Genomic DNA, 23366 nt, shown 5'->3' on the forward strand with positions numbered 1-23366 from the left:
AGGGAGAAATATCAATAATTTAAGATACACAGACGATGCGATACTACTAGCAGAAACCAGTAATGATTTAAAACAAATGCTGATGAAAGTTAAAGAGGAAAGTGCAAAAGCAGGACTACAGCTGAACGTCAAGAAGACTAAAGTAAGATTTATGCAACTTTAAAGTTGACAATGAGGACATTGAACTTGTCAAGGATTATCAATACCTTGGCACAATCATTAACCAAAATGGAGACAATAGTCAAGAAATCAGAAGGCGGCTAGGACTGGGGAGGGCAGCTGTGAGAGAACTAGGAAAGGTCCTCAAATGCAAAGATGTATCACTGAACACTAAAGTCAGGATCATTCAGACCATGGTGTTCCCAATCGCTATGTATAGATGTGAAAGTTGGACAGTGAAAAAGGCAGATAAGAAAAAAATCAACTCATTTGAAATGTGGTGTTTGAGAAGAGCTCTGTGCATACCATGGGCTGCGAAAAAGACAAATAATTGGGTGTTAGAACAAATTAAACCAGAACTACCATTAGATGCTAAAATGATGAAACTGAGGTTATCATACTTTGGACACATAATGAGAAGACATGATTCACTAGAAAAGACCATAATGCTGGGAAAAACAGAAGGGAGTAGAAAAAGAGGAAGACCAAACAAGAAATGGATTGATTTCATAAAGGAAGCCACAGACCTGAACTTACAAGATCTGAACAGGGTGGTTCACAACAGATACTCTTGGAGGTCACTGATTCATAGGGTTGCCATAAGTTGTAGTCGACTTGAAGGCAGATAACAACGACAACAGTCCAACAACATATGGAGGGACACAGGTTCCCCAGCCCTGCCGTAAACCAACTGGAGAATGCTACTCCATCTCCTCATTTGGGAACCTCAGGCCCAAGGGCTGAATGCAGCCTTCCGTGCCTCTCTGTGTGATCCTCAAGACTCTCCCTGGCTATACCTTCTTTGATCCTGCTCCACACCATGCTGGCTGAGATGGGCCCTTGAACGCTGATAATGCCTCTTAGTTGCCTGGATGGATGATAGAGAGGGGTATGTAGAAACTAGCCTACTCTACAGAGGTAAGATTGACATTCATTGCTCACCCACTTTTGCCTGTGGCCCCACCCACCACTGACATGTGGCCCCCAGAATGGTGCCGAGAAGGGAATGTGGCCTTTGGCTGAAAAAGGTTCCCCTGGCTTATATGTTTGGAGGAGGAGGCGAACAGGCAGCAGGAGGAGGCTAACGGGTCGGCACAGCGTCCCCTACTGGGATGGGGGTCTTGGCAAGTGCCCAACTATGCCAGCCTTCAATCATAATGGAGCACAAAGGAAGAGGCAGTTTCAAAGACATATTGAAACTTGAGTTCTCTGTCTCGTACCCCACATTGCTTTGAATTGAATTCCTTATCTAGCTTTTTTCATACTAAAAACAGTAATTTTCATTCAGGGAGTGTGCTTGCTTCTTTTCAAATATATGTTCATTATTCTCTTGTCTTTGTTCTTCCAGCCCTTCAGTCTGCATTTAACCAAGCTTTATTGACATTTCTCTGGTTCGGATGCCATTACATAGAGAAGATTGTCAGTCTTTCTGAGACCCTTAATCATGTTGGTTGCTCCTGCCTGAATTTTAATAGCCTCCGGTGCCTTCTTTACTTAGGCAATGAGATGTGACAGGTGTTTGTTTGCTGGGGATATTAATACCCATGCCAGGTACATTGTTAGGGTTTAATTGGCCCCAAACAGATTCTGCTGTGTTATGATGAAATTATGATCTGGGAAGGCAACAACAACAAAAATAGTACATTAGTTGAAGTGAAGCCTGTATGTGTACCTTGTGTAATGGTTGACAATTGGTATACCTCAACTATACCAATTGTCAACCATTACACAAGGTACACATACAGGCTTCACTTCAACTAATGTACTATTTTTGTTGTTGTTGCCTTCCCAGATCATAATTTCATCATTATAATTTCATTTCCCACTTCACATGTACTGCATTTAACAGAAGTTGCTCTGTTGAGAAATGTGCAGTTAGTTACCAGTTTATTTATTTAATTATTTATTACATTTATAGCCTGCCCTTCCTCCCAAAAGGAGCCTAAGGCATTAAACAGGCAATAAAACACTGAAAACATGTATAAAACATCTTGAAAAACATCTTTTTAAAAACTTGAAAAACATCTTTTTAAAAACTTGAAAAACATCTTAAAAAACAATTCCAACTCAGACGCAGACTTGAATAAGGTCTCCACTTAAAAGGCTTGTTGAAAGAAGAAGGTAATCAGTCGGCACCTAAAAGACAACTGAGATGGTGCCTATCTAATATTTAAAGGGGAGGGAATTCCAAAGGGTAGGTGCCACTACACTTGATCCACTTCCTGTGTTGTGTGCAGCAGATCTCCTGATAAGATGGTATCTGCAAAACGCTCTTGCAGAGTGCATTGACCGGCTGGGTATATAAAGGCTAAGATGACATCTACATAATTTTATTAGTAGTATATTGGACTTAATTTTGCTGTATGTCTCACAGCCTTTATTACTGTGGCCCCATATGCACTATGCATTTAAAGCAGTATCATACCACCTTAAGCAGCCATGGCTTCCCCCAAAGAATTCTGGGAAATGTAGTTTGTTAAGGATGCTGTGAGTTATATTCTGCTTGAGCTACAGTTCTCAAAGTGGTTTAACAGTCAACCTTTCTTCCCAGAGAACTCTGGGAACTGTAGCTCTCTGGGGGAATTAGAGTCTCCTAACAACTCTCAGCTCTTTATAAAAACTCTTGTTAGTTTCTTGTCTCTTGTTAGTGTCTGAAAGGTATGTAAAAAAGCAAGACACAATTTTGATGAACCCAAATTAGCATATGCAGTTGTTCAGTAGATATATCTTTGTTGCCACATTGGTCTTGGCAAACATAGACAGGATAATATCTGTGATCAAAACAAGTTGTGCAGAGGTGTGCAGGATTTGCAAATTATTCTTCAAGTAGAAAGTGATGACAGACCTGTCTGTAAATTGGAGACTCTATACCAGCCAAGCTTACCCAGCAATATCTATCCTATTAGATTTATTTTGTGTTTGAATTTGGGAATGCAAGCTGTTCAAGTCTGCAACAATTATTGACATCACTGGAACAGTGTGGTGAGAGAGACTGTTGCATGAGTCCATGCAACATTTCCCATGTACCCATGTATGAAGGCTCCACTGTGTGTTCAGGCTCACAAAATCATCGGAATTTACTCTTCTGCCACTCAGCCCACTTTGGACAAGCTTCTGTGGATGATGGAACTGTGGTTCAGGGTAGGGATAGGGGAGAAAGTTGAATCAGTTCACATTTATAGGTGAGCCTACCTAATTTGCACTTTCTGGAACAGCACACACCCCAAAACACAGCTGTTCATCAAAATTTGCACTTCTCTGAATTTTGCAATGTAGTTCCACAGCCAAGTAATCTATACAAAAATGTATATACTAAAGTGTGCATAAAATTGCATATATTAGCAAAAATAACTTCTTTTTAAAAAGCATTGTATTATGGAAAATTGCTTTGCAAAAACATGTGTATTAGGCAAAACTGCATTCAAAGGTATGTCCATTAGGAGAAATTAAAACCAAAATGTTGCTGAATTTTCATGAGGACTTTAAAAAAAAAATTGCAAGCTAACATGCAAATGTGGGTAACTAAACTTAAGATTGGAAAAATGAGAATCTGACAGAAATTGAAATGGACAGATTTATCCATCCCTAGTTCAGGGTGAGAAAAAAACTTGTCAAATAAATATTTGGGGAGACTTTGGGAGAGGAGCAACAGCAGCACAACTTTCAGTCAAGACACAAATGTGAGAATATCAACAATCTACAGTGAATATATATAGTGTGTGTGTCGGGAGGAAGGGGTGCCACTCTCTCCCCCACTCTCCTCTCCTGTTCTCAGATCAGATCCAATGAACTGCCTACCAATCAGGAAAGAGATGGAAGAGAGATGAAGCTGTCATTAGGGACCCTAGTTTTACAACACCCGCCAGTCTCATTGTTGCCCACCATATCTCCATACTTATCTCGGAGTGACCTCCAGTTTTTTTTCCCCTTTGTGAGAGTCTGCTCCCTTTCTTAAACCCTTCAGTCTCACAGCAACTTACTTCTAGAATCTAGAGTGCCTGGGCTGAACTTGCCAACTCTATCTCTTCCCCTTCCCTAATTTCTTTGCTTCTCCAAATAGCTCTCAGGCTTTGGAAGGAAGGAGAATCAGCAAGAAGATGCACCAGTAGAGAAAGAAAGAGTCTTGCTTGCTCGCTCCCTCCTGTCTCGTTTTCTAAAGCCAGAGAATGACTTAGGACAGCAACATAGGAACCTTACACCCCATTGGTCCATCTAGCTCATTATTGTCTGCACTGACTGGCAGGATTCTCTCCCAGGAAGACATCTCTCGTAGGATGACATCTCTAGGTAGGATTCTACCTGGAGATGTCAGGGATTGAACCTGGGACCTGCTGCATGCAAGACAGATGCTCTACCACTGAGCTATGGCCCTTCCTCTGCCTCTGTCTTCCCCTACCACTAACCCCCAACTACCATGTTAAGGCTAGAGGAAGGTTGTGGTGGTAGGCACTTCAGAGGTCCTGGCAAGGTGTGCTTCTGTCCTTGGGAGAGACTTGCACTCCCAGCCTCATCATCCTAGCATGCAAGGCAGGTGCTCTGCCACTCAGCTATGACCTTTTATTTATGACAGGATTAGCCAACCTGGTGCCCTCCAGATGTAGTTGGACTGCATCTCCCGTCATCCCTGATCATTGGAGGTGCTTGGTGGAACAGTAAAAACCCTCCTTGGGTGTTTTTTGCCAGGCTTGAATGTGTTCCTTAACTCTTGACAATGCTTCTTGCTTACCTTGATGGGAGGATGGAGAGAGGTGCATGACTATGTATAGAAACAACGCTATTGTAACATTCATTGCATGTGGCCTGCAGAAGGTTGCTCAGAAGAGAATGTGGTGCTTGGACTCAAAAGGTTCCGCACCCCTGATCTACAGGTTGAAAGTGATCCCCGTAGCTTGTAGGAGCTTGTAAAGTAGCTCTTTAGCAATGAATCTGCTCCCCTCCCCAGCACCTGATCATGAAATAAAGGTAGCTGCCCCACAGCTCTGGGAGCCAGTGTGGTATAGTGGTTAAGGTGTTGGACTATGACCTGGGAGACTAGGGTTTGAATCCCCACACAGCCATGAAGCTCACTGGGTGACCTTGGGCCAGTCTCTGCCTCTCAGCCTCAGAGGAAGGCAATGGTAAACCACCCCTGAATACCCCTTAGGATGAAAAACCCATTCATAGGGTCACCATAAGTCGGAATCGACTTGAAGGCAGTCCATTTCCATTTTGGGGAGCTGAAATCTTATCTCACTGCTAAGCTACTTTTAAGCACCCTAGATTGTAGTGACTGTCTTTTGCATTTGCTGTGGTGTTAGAAGTCCGGGCATTCTAAGTGACATCCTGAAAGCACTCTTGTCAAGTTACTCTTGGAGATAAACCAGTGGATTTTTTTTTAATATTTCTGAGCTGATGAATCTGTGAAGAAGTGATGATAAGCTGTCACTTTTGATTGTATTTTTATTAGCTATTCATCTTTTCAGTTCATCAGCAGCGTGTTTTATTGCATGAATGAACAGTGAAACCTTTCATAAAAAAGAATTCCCTCTCTGAATAATGAGTAGTGTTCAGTCTCATTTTATTTGAAAATGCTTTTGTATTTTTTTTTTAGAAAAATTGGTCTTGTTAAGGATATGAAACATGATTGCCGAACAAATGTAATGCCGAATTAGTGACTGACTTTTACACAGTTGGCTTTGATGAATTGCTACAGGATTCTAATTTAAAAGCCATGACAAAGCCATTCTTGTTTATCACTTTTCATTATATGTTTACTATGCATCTTCACAATGGTGGGAACCAGTTGTTCTCTTTGGCCATCTATATGGAACAAACAGGGCTGGTTTTCTAACTCTGGGGTCCTATTTGCACACTAGTGGGTGCCATTTCAGATGAAAGAGACATTTATGAGACAAGGAAGGAGAAATAGATTCAGAAAGTGTAAGTCACCTTTGTGGGTTTTGAAGCAGCTTTGGCTCTTAAGACAGCTACGACCGCTTCTGGACTGGGATAGCCTGTCCACTGTTGTCCATGCACTGCCAACCTCAAGGCTGGATTATTGCAATGTTTTCTATGAGGGGCTGCCCTTGAGGCTGCAGCTAGTGCGAAGTGTGGCGACGCAATAGCTCATAGGGGCAGGACATCACCACCATGTTATGCTGTTGCTGAAGAATTGCACTGGCTGCCAATTAGCTACCAGGCTAAATTCAGATTGCTGGTTTTGGTGTATAAAGCCTTCTACAGCTTGGGATTAGGACACCTGGAAGATCATCTCACTCCTTATATACCCAATCAATCACTGCACTCTGCAGGAAGGGCCATCATATCAGGAGGCCCATTTTGCAAAATATCAGGCCTTTAATGTTGTGGCACCTCCCCCCCCCTAAAATATTGGCAGGTACCATCTTTGATGTCTTTTTGGACCCTGCTGAAGACCTTCCTCTTCCAACAATCCTTTTATATAGAGATCTTTCCCATTCTGCAACTGTATTGGAATTGTTTTTAGATGTTTTATCATTTGTGTTTGCTGCCCTGAGCAACCTTTGGGAGGAAGAGTGGACATAAATTATTATTATTATTATTATTATTATTATTATTATTATTATTATTATTATTATTATTATTATTATTATATTAGTAGTAGTAGCCAGGCTGTAGTGTAGGTGTAGGGAACCTATGTCCGCCCTGGGCTCCTACTGGGAGGAAGGGTGGGATATGATGATGTCGATGATGATGTCCCTCCAGATGTTGTTGAACTGTAACTCCCATCATCCCTGACTATTGGCTGTGCTGGCTAGGACTGATGAGAGTTGTAGTCCAAGGTTTCTGGATGGCCACAGGTTCCCCACTGCAGTTCTAGTGTCATCCTACCAACTTTCTTTTTACACCAAAGCGTTCTGGTGGTTTGAGGGCACCATCTAGGCTGCATTACTAGTCTGCCTGAGCTCTCTGTCATCTAAATCCAAGGACCAATCCCTGTGCACAAGGCCCTATGAAAGCCTAGCTTCAAGGCTTACTTCTCAGTCTGAGTACCTTGTCCCTGGTATGATGGCACTATCCAAACTCCTGTGCCACTCCTTGTCCTTTATTGCTTTTCTGGGCTTGCCTGGTTTGCATATATATATTTGGGCCATCTGCTCTTGGGCTGCTGCTTGAATTCTCTGTTTTGGACCAGATAGCTGCATCTAGCCCACTTGGACTGCCACCCAGTTCCCTCCAGGGCCCCAGAATCTGATTGCCCAGAATCTGATCCTTACCAAAGCCTGACCGTAAGACCAAAGGCCCATTCTTGGAACATACACCCACATAATTAATATAAAAGGCATTAAAGTAAACCTTAGAAAGAAAACAAACTTAATTAAACATCTCAAAACAAATAGAAAATGCTTTCAAAAAGACACTTGCTTATCTTGGAGTCATATGGCAAAGTTCTAACCACTTTGCCTTTGCTTAGGGGGAAAAAAATCAAACAATCTGACCTCTGCTTATCCAGGAATACATAAAGACCACCTTGACTGTATCTTTCAGAATCAACAGGCTTGAAGACCAAATCCTCAAGCTGCTTGTTTCTAAGAAGGTGGTTCTAAGGATTCTGAGAGAGGACCAGAAACAGTTATGAGGCCAAAACAGGAAGGAATCTAGTGCTCTGTTTCTGATCTTACTGCTTCCAACATTGAAAATTGAGGCTCCCATCACAGTTCTTCACATGGAAATAAGTTGATCTGTGTCCCATAGCTAAGCATGATTGCTGCAGAATTCTGCTGGTGTATCAGTTTTGCATCTCTGGCCCTCTGTTTCCGCCCTCCATCCCCAAACTCCTTTTTTTGGCAGAAAGCAGCAGTGGCTTAAACTAATTTGTAAAGTATTAGCCCAGATGACTCAGGATTAATTTAGTGCTTTAATCTGGATAAACACATCTCCTTGATACATTACAGTAAACAGAAGAACTGCCAAACTTTCCAGTTTGGGGACTGATTAGAACTGTGGCTGAAATATGTAAACTGACTTTCAGACACAGTCACTACTAAACTATTTCTGATGTAGGGTCTTTTCTTCAGTTGCCTCAAGGATACGAGGCGTTGTAGAAGAACCAACATCACTACCTATGTGCTCTTAGCATCACTGCAAGATTTTCTTTAAAAAAAAATCAAAGTAGATATTGATTGGGCCAAGGCTGCTGATTGATCACCATAGCTGCTAAATCTTTAAACTTGTGTTAGGTTGCTGTTAATGGTTTTTGCTTATGGATTTATGAACTTCTAATTTTCTGGGTTTTTTCTTTTGCCTTGTTTTGTTTACAAATGTGTCCTGACAAAACCAGAGAGTTCTCAAAAGACCAACAAATGTATTGTGCCATAAACTAAGGCTCCTCCCGATTTGATCCCAATCTGTGTTAGAATTGCTTTTTAAGCTGTTTTTAAAGTTTTTTTTTAAAAAAAGATGTTTTTAACATGTTTTTAAAGATGTTTTGTTTTAATATATTTTAAAGTCTGTTTTTAAAGATGTTTTAGAGTGTTTTTAGTGTTTTTGTTTGCCGCCCTGGGCTCCTACTGGGAGGATGGGCAGGATGTAAATTTAATAAATAAATAAATAGGTAAATAATCTGATTCAGGGCCCAATCCAGCACGTTCAATTATGCTCAGTTTGACTGCATGCATATGTTCCTCTGCTAGAAACAGGCACTTGAAGCCACCGCACAGTGTGGGGCTGTTCAAAATCCCTTTCACAAACAGACCCTCTCTGCTCTTTGCAGAGGTTGCCTGCTTCTCCTTCTCCCCCTCTGCCCCCTGGCTACCCCACCTTTTGACAGCCCCAGATCACTCCAGGTTACTAAAGCCTGGATCCCCCCCCCAAATTGGCTTAATTCAGTTTGGGAGCCAGATGGAAGCCAAGCTTTGGCTGGATCTGGTGCACAGCCCCACTAGGGTGATGATGATGTGCATGTGCTGCTTCCCTTGTGTGTTGTTGGACTAACTATCTCCAACTATTAGACATGCTGGCTAGGGATAATGGGAGATGTCCAACAATGCCCAAGGGACCTGGGTTTGGGAAGGCTGAGCTAGAACCTACTTTGTCGAGTGCATGCGGTGGTAAACTCAGTGGTTAGATATATGTGGCAAAAGAGTGAATGATCCAGAATGAGCATGACTCATTTATCCAAACTGCTGATGAACTTTCAGTCCATGGCTGCTGTTGTTTTTAAAAAAATACTTCTGATGAAAGGAGATAACGTCCATTTTCTAAAATTTTATCATCCTCAAGTTTATCAACTTTTGCTGGAGACTTCATACTGGGTACTAGAGAAAATGTGCTCTTGCAGTTTTTAGCAAACCATTTTGGAAACAAGAGAGTGGGGGGAAAGATTGTCTCAGCCCTTATATACCCAGTCGATCATTGTGCTCTGCAGGTGAGGGCCTCTTGCAGATACCATTTTGTCAGGAGGTCCATTCAGCAGAACGCAGGAATTTAGCCTTTAGTGTTGGGACACCTACGTTTAGCTATTCCCTCCCATTAAATAGTAAACAGGCACTGTTTCCATTGTCTTTTCAGTGCCTGGTGCAGACCTTCCTTTCCCAACATGCCTTTTAAGTAGAGATCTTTCCCAAACTGCATTCTAAGAAATTATTATTATTGCTTATTGCCCAACACCCTTGACTCCTCTGGGAGGAAGGGCATGGGAGCTTTTAGTAATAGGAAGCCAGAATTTTCACAGGAGGGTTTGAAAGCACTGCAAACACTGTATTTTACTCATGTCCCCTCCCTCCCTTTCTAGTTTGGTGATGTTGGGAAAGGGCTGGGGGAAAATTCAAGTGACCATGAAAATGTTGAAGAAATTCAGCTAAAGGAATAGCTAAAGAAATGATAGGACTCACGGAAAGTGCATTAAGAGTGACTGTGATGAACTATTTTTGGTCCTTCTGCTTTTACCACATTCAGTTTTAGAAACTTGTTCTGGAGAATCTGCACTATATCCTTCATCTTCTGATATAATGATGACAGTGCATATTGAAATTTTAGTAGCCAATTCTGTTTCAGAGGTGTAGTCATCCAGGGTCTTGGGGGGTCTTAGACCCCTTACGTTTTTGGGAGCAGGGTCCCAAGAGGGTCTCTATGTCTCCAACATACTATGAGCCAATCAGTACAAAAGGGGAGAGTGTTAGCCACTGAGAAAAGTCTTCTAACATGCTTATTTGGCCTTTCCTGCTGTTTGGAGCCAATCAGAGTAAAAGCAGGTGAGTCAGCCACCAAGAAGACTCTTTTCAATAGCTAACTCTCTTTCATGCTTATTGGTTGCTAGGGACGTCTGCTGTTGTGAGATAAGGCATTAACAAGGATCTCATTCTCAACCCAGCAGCCAAAAAAGAAAAAAGGATAGGAGGGGCATGGCTGTGATTATCATGAAGGAACCCTGCGCTTCTGAATTTGCCCCTACACTACTGCTTATGGCTGATCAGCCCCTCTGGATTCTAGATCCTTCAAGTGAAATATTGAAATGGTTATTCCTGCCCTGCCCCCCCCCACTGTAGTACTGTGAAGCTTCTCTCCCCCCCCCCAATATTCTTTGAGAAATAGATCTGCAAACACTGGAATTCTCCCAGAGAGCTCTGATTCATAACGATGTTGACACCTTTTAATTCATATTGCTGAAAGGACATCTTTTCATGTTACTCTAATCTCTTTGCTGCATAAAACACACAATTCTGTTTGCATCACAGTAATAATAAAATTGTGTGGGCAGAAACATACTGCAAATATCTTTGCATTTCTATTTCGATGTCGGGGGGCCACACCAATAATATTGCACCAACCTTCCCCCCCAGAAAAAATCTTGATGTGTGTGTGTGTGTGTGTGGGAATAGTAGGACCAATTGTTCATTTGTTTTTATTTATTTATTTAGTATATATGTATGCCAATTTTCATCACCAGGTGACCTCAAAGTGGCTTCCGTAGCAAGAACAAAACAATATAATAAAACAACTCAGAACATAATAATAATAAAAAACTACAACAGTACCAATAAATAACATCACAAAATATCACAAAGGCTGAAATCTCAAATTGATCTAGTGTTTAAAAAAGCACTCCTCCTCATCCAACTCCTTGCTTTATCAGGCATCCCTATCTGTCCCCTTTTGGGCCAGACCACCAGCTGTACAGCAGCCTGATACATGCCTATAACAACAACAGACCTTGGTGTGGTGCTGAATGGTATTCAAAGAGCTTCATATATATTATCATATTTAAGTCCCTCCAACAACCCTGTAAGGTAGGTCAGTACCATTAACCCCATATTACAGATGCAGAGGCTGTGTGCGTGTGTGTTCCTCAGACCTCTGGCATTTTATGCTGTTGCCCCCGTTCTATGGAATGCCCTTTCCGCTGCCGGGCCTGGCAACCAAGAGGTCTTTTGTATCTTTAAAACTTGTGCAGGGAGAAGGGAGAATTCCACCTTGTGGTTTTTCCCATTACTGGGTTGCAAGAACACCTGCACTTGGCTGACTTTCTTTTCTCCTAAAGATACAGGATCAGTCTCGGGCCCTCAACCTGGCAACCCTCGTGTAGAGACGTTATCTTTGCAAGGCTTCTATTCTCTCTTTGAATACGAACAAGGAAATGTAAGAAAGCTCCCTCCTCCCACCGTCTTCATTCAGATGGCTCTTGTAAAGAGGCGTAGTGTCTTTTAGCCCACATGTAGTTCAGGCAGAACATCTCAGCGATAGGTGTGAAGTTATGGATATGTCAAGCTGAATATAAGTAATAAATGTGGCGCTGCGGGGCAGGTGTTAAGTACTGGCTTCTTTGCAGGATTAGGTTCTAGTCTCAAAGAAGTATTGATACACTTTGAGCAGAGGAGGAGGAGGGTGGGTGTCGACTCTTGCTCCAACGGGAGTTTGTTGTCCCAATGCAAATTGCAAGTGCAGGGGCCTGATCTGGATCAGGACCCTGGTGTGGAGGTAGGGGGATTTTAACAATTCACTCCAACTGTGGCTCTGATCTAGATCAGCCTTGTGTCTGTAATTTACACTGGGGAGGAGGGAAACTCCCATTGGAGTGAAAAGGAGGATGTTTTTCTTGAGAGCCCTGGTCCAAAGGTCTTGCGGTTTGGATCCCATAGAACTTGGTCTGAGCCCTGTAGCATCTGACATATAGTTCAGAAAGCCAGTGGCACTTTAGATGATATTAACAGCCTATCCAACAGCAACATCTGGCAACAGCAACACCTGGCACCTAGCAGTGCTGTATGGGTCACTCCTGCTAGATGTCAGTTTAGAACAAGGAGGGTCTGATGAGTAGCTGCATGTATGATCCAGGCACAGAACGAGATTGCTTGATCTTCCTATAGAAGGCACAGACTGTGCAGTGTGGCTGACCAGCAACCAGGTCTCATCACGTGATGCAGTCAACCCCATCAGAAAGAAAGTAAGGTGAAGGTTGCTTTTTAAGATGCCACGCTCGTGGACAAACAAACAGGCTTCTCCCGTGGTGGCTGCACTGCACTGCATTTTTTTACTTTTAGTTTTATTTACTTGCAGATTTATAAGTTGCTTATAAACAGCCGGAATCTATCAAAGAGGTTTCAATAACCTAAAACAAGATGAAAGACAAATTATTAGAGTCTTGGTAAATTAAAAGCGATAAAACCATTTCTACAGTTGTACAGTTACTATTCTGTAAAGATGTCTAGGACACACTTAAGGAAAAGCCTTCTTATACAAAAAAATGTCTTCAGCAGATACTTAAATATAAAAATGTGAGGCACTTGTGTAGTTTTAGCTGGGAACTGATCCCAGACAGCTGGACCTGCAACAATAAAAGCCCTGTTACTAGTATAAACTAAGTGCACTTCTGGGGCATACAGTACTCACAGCAGTGCCCCATCTGAGGAACACAGTTGCCAGATGGGGATATATGGGGCAAGGCAGCCCCATGGGTAACCTAGTCCCAAGTTGTTTAGGGCTTTAAATGCTAAAAGCAACGCCTTGAACTGAGCCTGGTAACATACCAGTTGGCAATGTTGCCCTGGGCTCCTACTGGGAGGAAGGCCAGGATATTAATCTAAATCTAAATAAAAATAAATAAATGCAGCTCCCTCGACATAGATGTTATGTGGTGTTGACGGCCTTCTGCACCAGCTGCAGATTCTGGACTAAACCCCAGGGAAGTCCTGTATAGAGCACATTGCAGCAATCCAGTTACTACAGTGGCCAAACTGTCTTGGCCCAGGAATGGCCGTTGCTGTCTTATCAACCAAAGCTAGTAAAATGCAGAGCAGCTGATGGCACCTGGGAGGAAGGATCCATCCAGGAGTCTGCGGGAAGAGGGTGGGGTCTACAACACCATGAATAAAAGCTTACATCTTCTTGTAAGGAGGGGAGGAAGGTGGAGAGAAGCAGCTGGAAAGAGAGCAATCGCAGGAGGAATGAGGTGAGACAGAAAAGGAAAGGAAGAAGTGGAACGTGTCACATGAGAAGATAGAGTTTGGCAGGAGGCAAATAGAGCCTCAGCCCCGTGTACTCAACTTAGAAAGCTGCCTAATACCGAGCTAGACCATTGGTCTATCGAGACCAGTGTTGTCTACACTGACTGGCAGCAGCTGTCCAGGGTTTTAGGCAGTGGACATTCCCAGCCCTACCTGGAGATGCCGGGGATTGAACCTGGGACCTTCTACATGCAAGGCGGATGCTCTGTCAGTGAGCTACTGCCCTTCCTGAATTGGAGATGCCTAGGATTGAACCATACTGCCCTGAACATGCCCGATCTTGTCTGTTCTCGGACTCTAAGCAGGGTCAGGCCTGGTTAGTACTTGGATGGGAGACTGCCTGGGAATGCCAGGTGTCGTAGGCTTAGAGGAAGGCAATGGTAAACCGCATCTGAATACTTTACCATGAAAATCCTATGAATACATCCATTCATAGGGTCTCCATAAGTCATAATCAACTTGAAGGCATATAACAACAACAACAACAAAGATTGAACCTGGGACCTGCTGCATGCAAGGCAGATGGTCTACTACTGAGCTACGGCCCCTCCTCTGGCTCTGTCTTCCCCTACCACTAACCCCCAACTACCATGTTAAGGCCAGAGGAAGGTTGTGGTGGTAGGCACTTAGGAGAGCGGGAACTGAAGTGCAAAGTTTGCCCTTTGCTTTGGTGTACTTTCCTTGGGGTGGAATGACAGCACTACTGCCAAGTGTTTCTGTTCTTTCCTTCCTTTTTCTGTACACCTTGCAGAAAAGGTCATCACCAATAGTAATGAGGGAATTTATTTTTCATTCTAATGCGAAGCTGCCTAATTTGCACTGAAACAATGCACAATCTGAAGTGCAGAACTCACACATCTCTGAATTTTGCGCTGCAGTTCTCCAACCAAACGTGTACAAAAATGCATATATTATGGGAAAGTGTGCATCAAAATGCATATATTCGTGAAGATAACATCCAAACATGCATGATACTGGAGAAAGTGCTTGCCAAAATGTGTATTTGTTGTTATTTGCCTCCAAGTCGACTATGACTGATGGCGACCCTATGAATCAGTGACCTCCAAGAGCATCTGTCATAAACCACCCTGTTCGGATCTTGTAAGTTCAGGTCTAGGCACAATTGTATGTCTCAGGAGAAATTTGCACTAAAAATGCAGATGAATCTTCATGAGGATTTCCTTTTTTTAAAAATTACCAATTGCTGTTCAAATGTTGAGAGCTGAATATAAGACTGGAAAAAATGGGAAGCTAAGAGAAGCCAAAGCTGACATATTTGTCCATCCCCAATCCCCACTTGTACATGGTAGAGCCCCACCACTCTGAGGTGTAAAGGGATCCAGGTTGTCTTTCAGCCCATGCATGCCCTGCTGAAGTGATCTCCCCCCCCCCGGAAGCCCCTGGCACACACCCCATAACAAGCACGTTTCCGTGTGGCCAGTGCTTGCCCTGGGACGGTGGTGGATAAACTGATCCTTTGTACAGTGATTTCTTCTGCATGCACAATGTCATGAGTTTTGTGCACAGGAAGGATGGAGTGTTCCAATACATATTTATTTTCAGTTGATCAAGGTCACAATATTTACAATCTTTTTCAAACTGTTGGCTTTAAAATGTTGACAAGTAAATTGCTGCTATTTCTTTCTTTTTTTTCTGTGCCCAAAGCCTGTTAGGCATGGATGCTTTAACATGATTTAAGCTTTCCTCTCTTGCTATGCGCTAATCGGCTGGATTGTTCTGAGTACCGCATCATTTTATTGCCATAACAATTCATAAAAGGAAGAATACAACAAAACGTTGAATAGAAAGCAGGCAGGTCACAAATTGGTCATCTTAATAATGGCTTTATATCAGAACTGATCATGCAGCTGATTATTTTAGATGGTTGCACCAGAGTATTTGCTGGATCAGACTACATGTTTAGGCATGCACCTCTTTTTTTTTTTTTTAAAGAAATCAATTATAAATAAATGAAAAGTCCATTTTTAAGGAATGCTCAATATTTTGTTAAAAATAATTGTTATCTGAATGCTGGGTTTCTCAGACTTTATCATATCAAGCTTCCCTATATCCACAGAACTGGTTATTTGGTCCTCAACATGGTTAACTAAGAGGCAGGGTGTACTTTGCCCAGGTGTAAGAGATGGATTGATTCCATAAAGGAAGCCACAGACCTGAATTTACAAGATCTGAACAGGGTGGTTCATGACAGATGCTCTTGGAGGTCGCAGATTCATAGGGTCGCCATAAGTCGTAGTCGACTTGGAGGCACATAACAACAACAGTAGGCTGTATATGTGGTGAAGTGCAGGGAAGTTGCTTATTCTTGTGCATGCAAGCTCCTCTCCCACGTGTGTAGTTTCACGTGGAGCATATGCACAGTCCATCCACCTCAACAAAATGAGATTGCGATGGCCACCAAATTCATGGAGGATAGGTCCATCAATGGCTGCTAACCTTAATGGCTATGTTGTACCTCCACTGTCAGAGGCAGTGTGCTTCTGAATGCAAGTTGCTGGAAACCACAAGAGGGGAGAGAGCTGTTGCACTCAGGTCCTGCTTGTGGTATCCCACAGGCATCTGGTTGACCACTGTGAGAACAGGATGCTGGACTAGATGGGCCACTGGCCTGATCCAACATGCTCTTCTTATGTTCTTAGGTAGCTGGTGCATATGCATGAATCTACCTTGTGCTGGGGATGTGGCATGCACACATGTCTTCGGCATGGATCAGAGAGTGTATGTCAGATGAGAAAACTCAGGTTTGCCAAACCATTTCTGTAGCAGACCCTGTTCAAGCCATCTCTACTACATACACTAGAAGTAGGGAACCTGTGCTGTGGGCCTCCAGCTGTTGTTGGACTATACCTCCCATCATTCCTCACCATTGGCCATGCTGGCTGGGGCTGATGGGAATTGGAGTCCAACAACATCTGGAAGGCCACAGCTGCCCCACCTCTCATGTACGGTAGTCTAAATATGATGCAATGCCATTGTTATGAAAAATGGAAATGGACTGCCTTCAAGTTGATTCCTACTTATGGCTACCCTATGAATAGGGTTTTTATGGTAAGCGGTATTCAGAGGTGGTTTACCATTGCCCTCCTCTGAGGCTGAGAGACAGTGACTGGCCCAAGGTCACCCAGTGAGCTTCATGGCTGTGTGGGGATTCAAACTCTGGTCTCCCAGGTCGTAGTCCAACCTTTTCTCTTAATTCCTTACATTGACTCGCAGTCTAATTTTGTAAATCTGAATCAGGTAAATAAATAAATGAGTGAAATATTTCATAATCTTTTTCATGGCTTTTTGTTTTCCTTTCGGAAATTGGGAGGTGTGGGAGTACTCTAGAATCCTACCAGTTCTAACTATTGACCAGAATAGAAAATAGAAATGGACTGCCTTCAAGTCGATCCCAACTTATGGCGACCCTATGAATAGGGTTTTCATGGTAAACGGTATTCAGAGGTGGTTTACCATTGCCTTCCCCTGAGGCTGAGAGGCAGTGACTGGCCCAAGGTCACCCAGTGAGCTTCATGGCTGTGTGGGGATTCGAACCCTGGTCTCCCAGGTCATAGTCCAACACTCTAACCACTACACCGCACTGGCTCTCTGATTGACCTATTGAATAGGGACTCTTAAATGCCTTCTTCAGCAGTGATGTTCTCCTAATATTCCAGCTACGTTGCATGTTGGCTCCAATTCTGTGTCTATTCACTTAATGCAAATTATCTCCACCCGGGAGTGATGAGCACTAAGAACTCAATAAAATAGATTATGTTTTGTAAATTGAAATTCTAGGTACATGACACATTTGTTCACAATCTGCAATGGCTCTCGTTTGACATTTATGCTGTCCTTTGGTAGATCAGATTGAAGCGGTTGCTGCTCCATCGTGTATATGAATCATTGTTAATTTCAAGCTGCTAGCGAGAAATGTCAGGAAAGGGACAAATCTGGTTGATAATTATCATTATGTGTTTCTTTTGGTGGTACTGTTCCCTTATTCTATTATTGCTGAGTAACATTGCAACCACTGATTAGTTCTTTAAAAATGCAAGGGGTGTATGTGGAGGGGGAGGAGATAATTTAAACATACAAAATAAAAATTAAAAAATGGGGAAGCCAAGAGTTGCCTATTCTGTAAAGAATGTAAGATAGTATTACCCTTTAAGGCTTTGCCTGGATAGTGTAGCTCAGTGGCTGAGCACGTGCCTTGCATGCAGAAGGTCCCAGGTTCAATCCCTGGCATCTTGAGGTAGGTCTAGGAGAAACTCCTTGAAACCCTGGAAAGCTGCTGCCAGTCAGTGTAGACAATACTGAGCTAGATGGGCCAATGGTCTCACTCAGTATAAGGCAGCTTCCTTTGTCCCTAAAATCATATTTGATTCAAAAAGAGCTTGAGACTTTCTTTCAGCATTTGTGTTTAGCAATTGTAAGCTATTGCCAAACTACACATGATGGGGGCAACCATATTTGTTGTTCTTGGGTCTGCCCCGATCATGTTTACCTGGTGCATGTGTAGGGTTGGCAGGTTCAGGGCCTGAGACTGATCCTGTATCTTTAGGAGAAGAGAAAGTCAGACAAGTGCAGGTGTCCTTGCAACCCTGTAATGGGAAAAACCACAAGGTGGAATTCTCCCTTCCCCCAGAGCTTGGAAAAGTTACATTTTTTAACTACAACTCCCATCAGCCCCAGCCAGCATGGCCACTGGATTGGGCTGATGGGAGTTGTAGTTCAAAAAAAGTAACTTTTCCAAGCTCTGCCCTGCACACCTTTTAAATATACAGAAGACCTCTTGGTTGCCAGGCCCAGCCTCCATCCATCTTACTTCCACATGCTTCCATCCTGGGAGAAAGGTACCTGGGGCAGCAGGGCCTTGGGAGGTAAGGTAGGAGAGACTTCAGCTTTACATGCAGAAGATCACAGGTTCACTCTGGCTGCCAGTTAGCTGCTGGGCTAAGTTCAAGGTTCCGGTTTGGATGTATAAAGCCTTATACTGTTTGGGACCAGGATACCTGAAAGATTGTCTCACCCCTTGTATACCCAACTGATCACTGCACTCTGCAGGTGAGGGCCTCCTGCAGATACCATCTTATCAAGAGGTCCATTCTGCAAAATATCAGGCTTTTAATGTTGTTTCACTTACCCTTTGGAATCCCCTCCCCTTAAATATTAGACAGGTCTTGTTATCTGTTGTCTTTTCATCTCTTATCACAGACCTTCTTCTTCCAACAAGCCTTTTAAGTAGAGACCTTTCCCAGTCTGCATCAATACTGAAATTGTTTTGAGATCTGTTCTAGGAGCTGCCCCAACCCTCTGGAGCAGCCTTTCCCAACCAATGTGCCTCCAGATGTTGCTGGACTACAATTCCCATCTTTCCTGACCATTGGCAATGCTGGCTGAGGCTGATGGGAGTTGTGGTCTAACAACATCTGGAGGCACACTGGTTGGGAAAGGCTGCTCTGGAGCATATTTGGGGAGGACATGCACAGAGGGAGGAGTGGAGGACATTCTTGTGTTGATGGGATGCAGGTGTTGAATACCGCCTAATAGTAGTAACAATAATAATTCCCAACTAAATGTTTCAGTTGTAGATGGTGAGAATGACCTTGGCCTATGACGCTGTAGAGCTGCTGCCAGTCACAGTTTGTTTATTTGTTTAAAGAACGCTTATCCCACTCTTTGGCCAAGAAACTCTCCCAGATCAGCTTACAAATTACTTTAAAAAGACTTTAAAAAGACCTTGCCCTCAGGCTTACAATCTAAAAAAGATACTGGATAAAAGAGAAATGGTTTGGGAGGAAGGAAAGAATTGACAAACTCAGGGAGAAGGTCTCGGTTGCAAGTTCTTCTAATGACCAATTGGGGTGGAAAAGTTCAAGGAGAAGGGGTGCCAAAAGTTGCGGTTGCTTCAGTTGTGCCAATGGAGTGGCCCTGCATCTCTCCTTTTCCCTCCTGGCTGCTGTCAGGTGACAGGGCATCATGGAGGCAAAAGATAGTACCGGGCCCAATTCAAGGTGTTGGTGTTGACCTATAAAGCCCTATACGGTTTCGGCCCAGTTTATCTGAAGGAGTGCCTCCAGCATCACCAATTATGCCGCCGGACGAGATCAGCCACACAAGACCTTCTCTCAGTCCCACCAGTTAAAATAGCGAGGCTGGTGCGGACTAGAGAGAGGGCATTCTCGATTGTGGCCCCCACCCTCTGGAATTCCCTTCCTTTCAACCTTCGCCATCCCCCCTCCCTGATAGGTTTCCGCCGAGCCTTGAAGACCTGGCTGTTCAGGCAGGCCTACGGGATCCCTGGGGTGGGTTAGCTTTTAATACTGTTATTAATCAGAATTGTAGCGTTTAGTCTAATTATTGATTGTGGCCCTCATTGTTTTATATTGTATTTTACTGTACTGATGTTCGTCGCCTAGAGTGGCTGTTAACTCAGCCAGATAGGCGACTCATAAATAAAATTTTATTATTTATTATGGACTCGATGGACAAACAGACTGAATCCAATATAAGACAACTTCCTACGTCATTCCTAAATGCAATCTTGTGGACATTTTGAACTGTTGTGTATGGCAACACAAGATAACTATATTCTTCTCCACCCCAAGTATATGAACAAAAAGAATATATGCGCTCTTTGCTTTTACATCATGTAGGACTGGCCTATTATTATTGGACCAGAACTGACCTGCCCGTTTTGTAGAAGATGATATATCTGATGCTTGTCTGGGCGCTAAGATATGTTTTGTACACCAGGAGCTGGCATCAGAGGACAAAACACACGTACATTGCACCCATTATGAATGGTACATTGCATGCAGCTATAAATCAGTGGTTTATTTTTTCTTTTAAAATGCATGTGAGAGGGGTTCACTTTTTCCCCAGTTACCACACAAATCTATTTTAAAAATGAAAAGTCACTGTTTATATATGCATCTGCCATTCATAGTTGACATGGATGACTAGTGGTGGTTAGGATATTTGCTTTCTTGCTTCCTTTTGGAATGTTCCCTGTAGTTTTCTTCCTCCTCCCCATCTGTACCCCTCTCCACAAGGCCTCCCTCCGCTTTCCCCAAAACAAGCCAACAGCATTTTGCTCCCAGTTTTTAAAAGACTGCCTGCACTAGTTTTGTCCCAGTGGTAGGGCTCCATCTATCTTATCAGGGTTCCAGTCTGTCACCGCAACTGTCAGCTGTCTGATCTGCAGAGTAGTAAAATATCCCAGCTGGAAGCTTTTGCTTCATATTAAAATCTGAGAGAGAGGAAAAGATTCGCCTGACGGAAGAGGGTCTTTAGTCAGGTTACAGGGGCGGCATGCAAGATGCTAGGCTAATATAGTAATAATTGCAATAATGGCTTAAAACACAGATGAAGGGGCAGGGCAGAAGAAAATGAGAAGCACAAACAGGGCAGCAAAGTGGAAGATGTAAATAAACAGAATTAAAAACATAGATAAGCAAGCATTGGAGTTGGACCCTGCAGATTATTTCCTAAGGTCTCCATCTGCACTATTCATTTCAAGTACTGTGATACCACTTCCTCCAAAGAATCCTGGGAGCTGTAGTTTGTGAAGGGTAGTGAGTGTTGTTCGGAGTGCTTTAACAATCAATCCATCTTCCCAGGGAACTCTGGGAATTGTAGCCCTGCGAGGCGAATGGGGGGGGGATCTCCTAACACCTCTCAGTGTAGTCTTAACAACCTACAGGTCCCAGGATTCTTTGGGAGAAGTTAATGACTGTTTGAAGAGGTATGATACAGCTTGAAATCATGTATAGTGCAGATCGGGCCCAAGAATGATTTAGATGAGATTATAAGTAATTTGGATAATCTGTTCTATATTCATGTATGCAATGAAAGTAATATTATTGATTTGTTATGCTTCCTCATTTTTTCTCCTGGGTGTGGCCCAAGCCACGTTTTAAGCCCTTTTGGAACAAATGACTAGAAACACATTTTGCTTTGCATTGAGTTTTCAAGTATGATACATTTTTTCTTCTTTTTCCCCCCAGGCCAGCCCTGCCCCAATCATCGTCAACACAGATACATTGGACACTATTCCCTATGTAAGTTGAAAAGATTTAATTGTATTTTCTCATTTCATGTTTTTTTTTATTACAAGGATGGGATTTTCCAGTGTGTTAACTAGCACAGTTGCTTTGGATCTTACCAGTTGGTGTCCATTGTTACCTGTTAATTTTCGATGAAGGCCATTTATTTTTAAAATAACAGTTTTTAGAGAAATGTTTTATGTTCAGTTTCTTTCCCTTCTGCAAATACAATATACAAACCTGTTATTATCGGGAGGCAGGGGGGAGTTGCTTAATTGCACTTGGTTTACAATTTTTCGAGAGCAGACTGGCTTGCTATTTCTCATTGAATGCACCAGCTGATAAACTGGTGCTCATTTAGTTCACAATTCAAAAGAGCTGATGGGCTTGCTGTTGTGTAAAGGGCTGCCTGGGGCTGTAGGGGAAGAGAATGCCATAAGACAGAGGTGGGCAGATTTCAGGCTTGCAGGACCTGTTTTGGGTTTCATTTACTAGTACCCTGAGATCTACCAATCACAGCCATGTATAAAATAGTAGCTATAGTAGGAGGGAGACATATTCTTAGAACTAGGGACCAGGGTACCTCTGAGCTAGGGACATAAGGAGGCAGCCATTTCCATCCTATCTTGGGTTTGTCACAATCAGCACAGTTTCTGTTCTGCTACAGTATGGTTTTCGGTGAAATGTATGTTATTCATCTCACTATCTGCTATGGCTCAAATGTGTGTAATTAATTACATAATTAATTTCAGTGCATTTCAATGGAAGGGAAACACCAAGCTTTGGCATGTTGGGCAGCTCCTTGAAAGTTCAGATTAAAACCCGGAGCAGATTCCACTGCCCCACTGACTTGGAGCCACCAGCCCCTACTGACAACACTATACTACACACATCAGTTTCAACATGGGCTACAGCAGTGGCAATAAAAAGGAATGAGAAGCAAAAAAGAAATACAAGGTCTTGGAGGGCATGAATGCAGAAGGGAAATTAATTACAGTACATCTCTTGAAAAATGCCACATATCAATCACTGCCATGCGATGGATAAAAATGAGATGTCTGCTTTGAGCAGTGCATTTGTTTTGAATGCCTAAAGGAGAAGAAGAAATGTTGGCCAAAAATAAGCAATGCACTCAAACGCTCACTCTGACCTAAAGTCCATTTTTTAAAAAGGAAAAGGAAAGGCCGAGGAGCTGGCCAAAGTCCACTAATGAAAGCTTTTTCTACTAGTTGAGTGAATGCTAAATCAGGTTTGCAAACATCTTGAAAAATTATCACTGGTACCTTTGGAAGGATGGCTGCAACTGAGCATATATTCACTAATAAGCAAAAAACCTTGCGGTTTAAGAACGTACCTATAAACAACAGATATTTCTATCAAACTTTAAAAAGCAAGAATATTGGGCAGCTGTAGTGAATGCACCAGGGGAGCAGAAGACCTGAACTCCTCTCTGAAATATTGTACTGCCCTTGTCAAAATGCAAACACAATTTGGGTTGGTCTTTCACCATCTACTTCCTGTGTAGCTTGGAAGAATTTGGTAACATGTGCCTCTGAGCATATGGTGAGTGGTGGCAACACCTGCCATCTCCAAAGATGGAGAATTATATTTTTGTATGTTTGTTGGTGTTCTTCTTACGTTGCTTCTTTTCTGTGTTACTAATGTTTCTACAGAGAATCTAACCTAGAAAATTATA

At 42.8% G+C, this 23366-nt stretch overlaps 1 protein-coding gene and 1 pseudogene across 9 annotated transcripts in view; both read left to right on the forward strand.

The window, feature by feature from the left end:
• DLG2 (discs large MAGUK scaffold protein 2) overlaps nt 1-23366 on the forward strand; it is a 1398326-nt gene that overhangs the window by 908279 nt on the left and 466681 nt on the right. For all 9 annotated transcript variants that reach the window (XM_061628927.1, XM_061628928.1, XM_061628929.1 and 6 more), the window contains one exon: nt 21632-21685. In XM_061628927.1, the coding sequence (XP_061484911.1) occupies nt 21632-21685 (54 nt within the window). The remainder of the gene's footprint in view (nt 1-21631; nt 21686-23366) is intronic.
• Nucleotides 13866-13984, forward strand: LOC133386346 (5S ribosomal RNA; annotated as a pseudogene).

Source organism: Rhineura floridana, chromosome 5, assembly GCF_030035675.1.
Source record: "Rhineura floridana isolate rRhiFlo1 chromosome 5, rRhiFlo1.hap2, whole genome shotgun sequence".
NCBI lineage: Eukaryota > Metazoa > Chordata > Lepidosauria > Squamata > Rhineuridae > Rhineura > Rhineura floridana.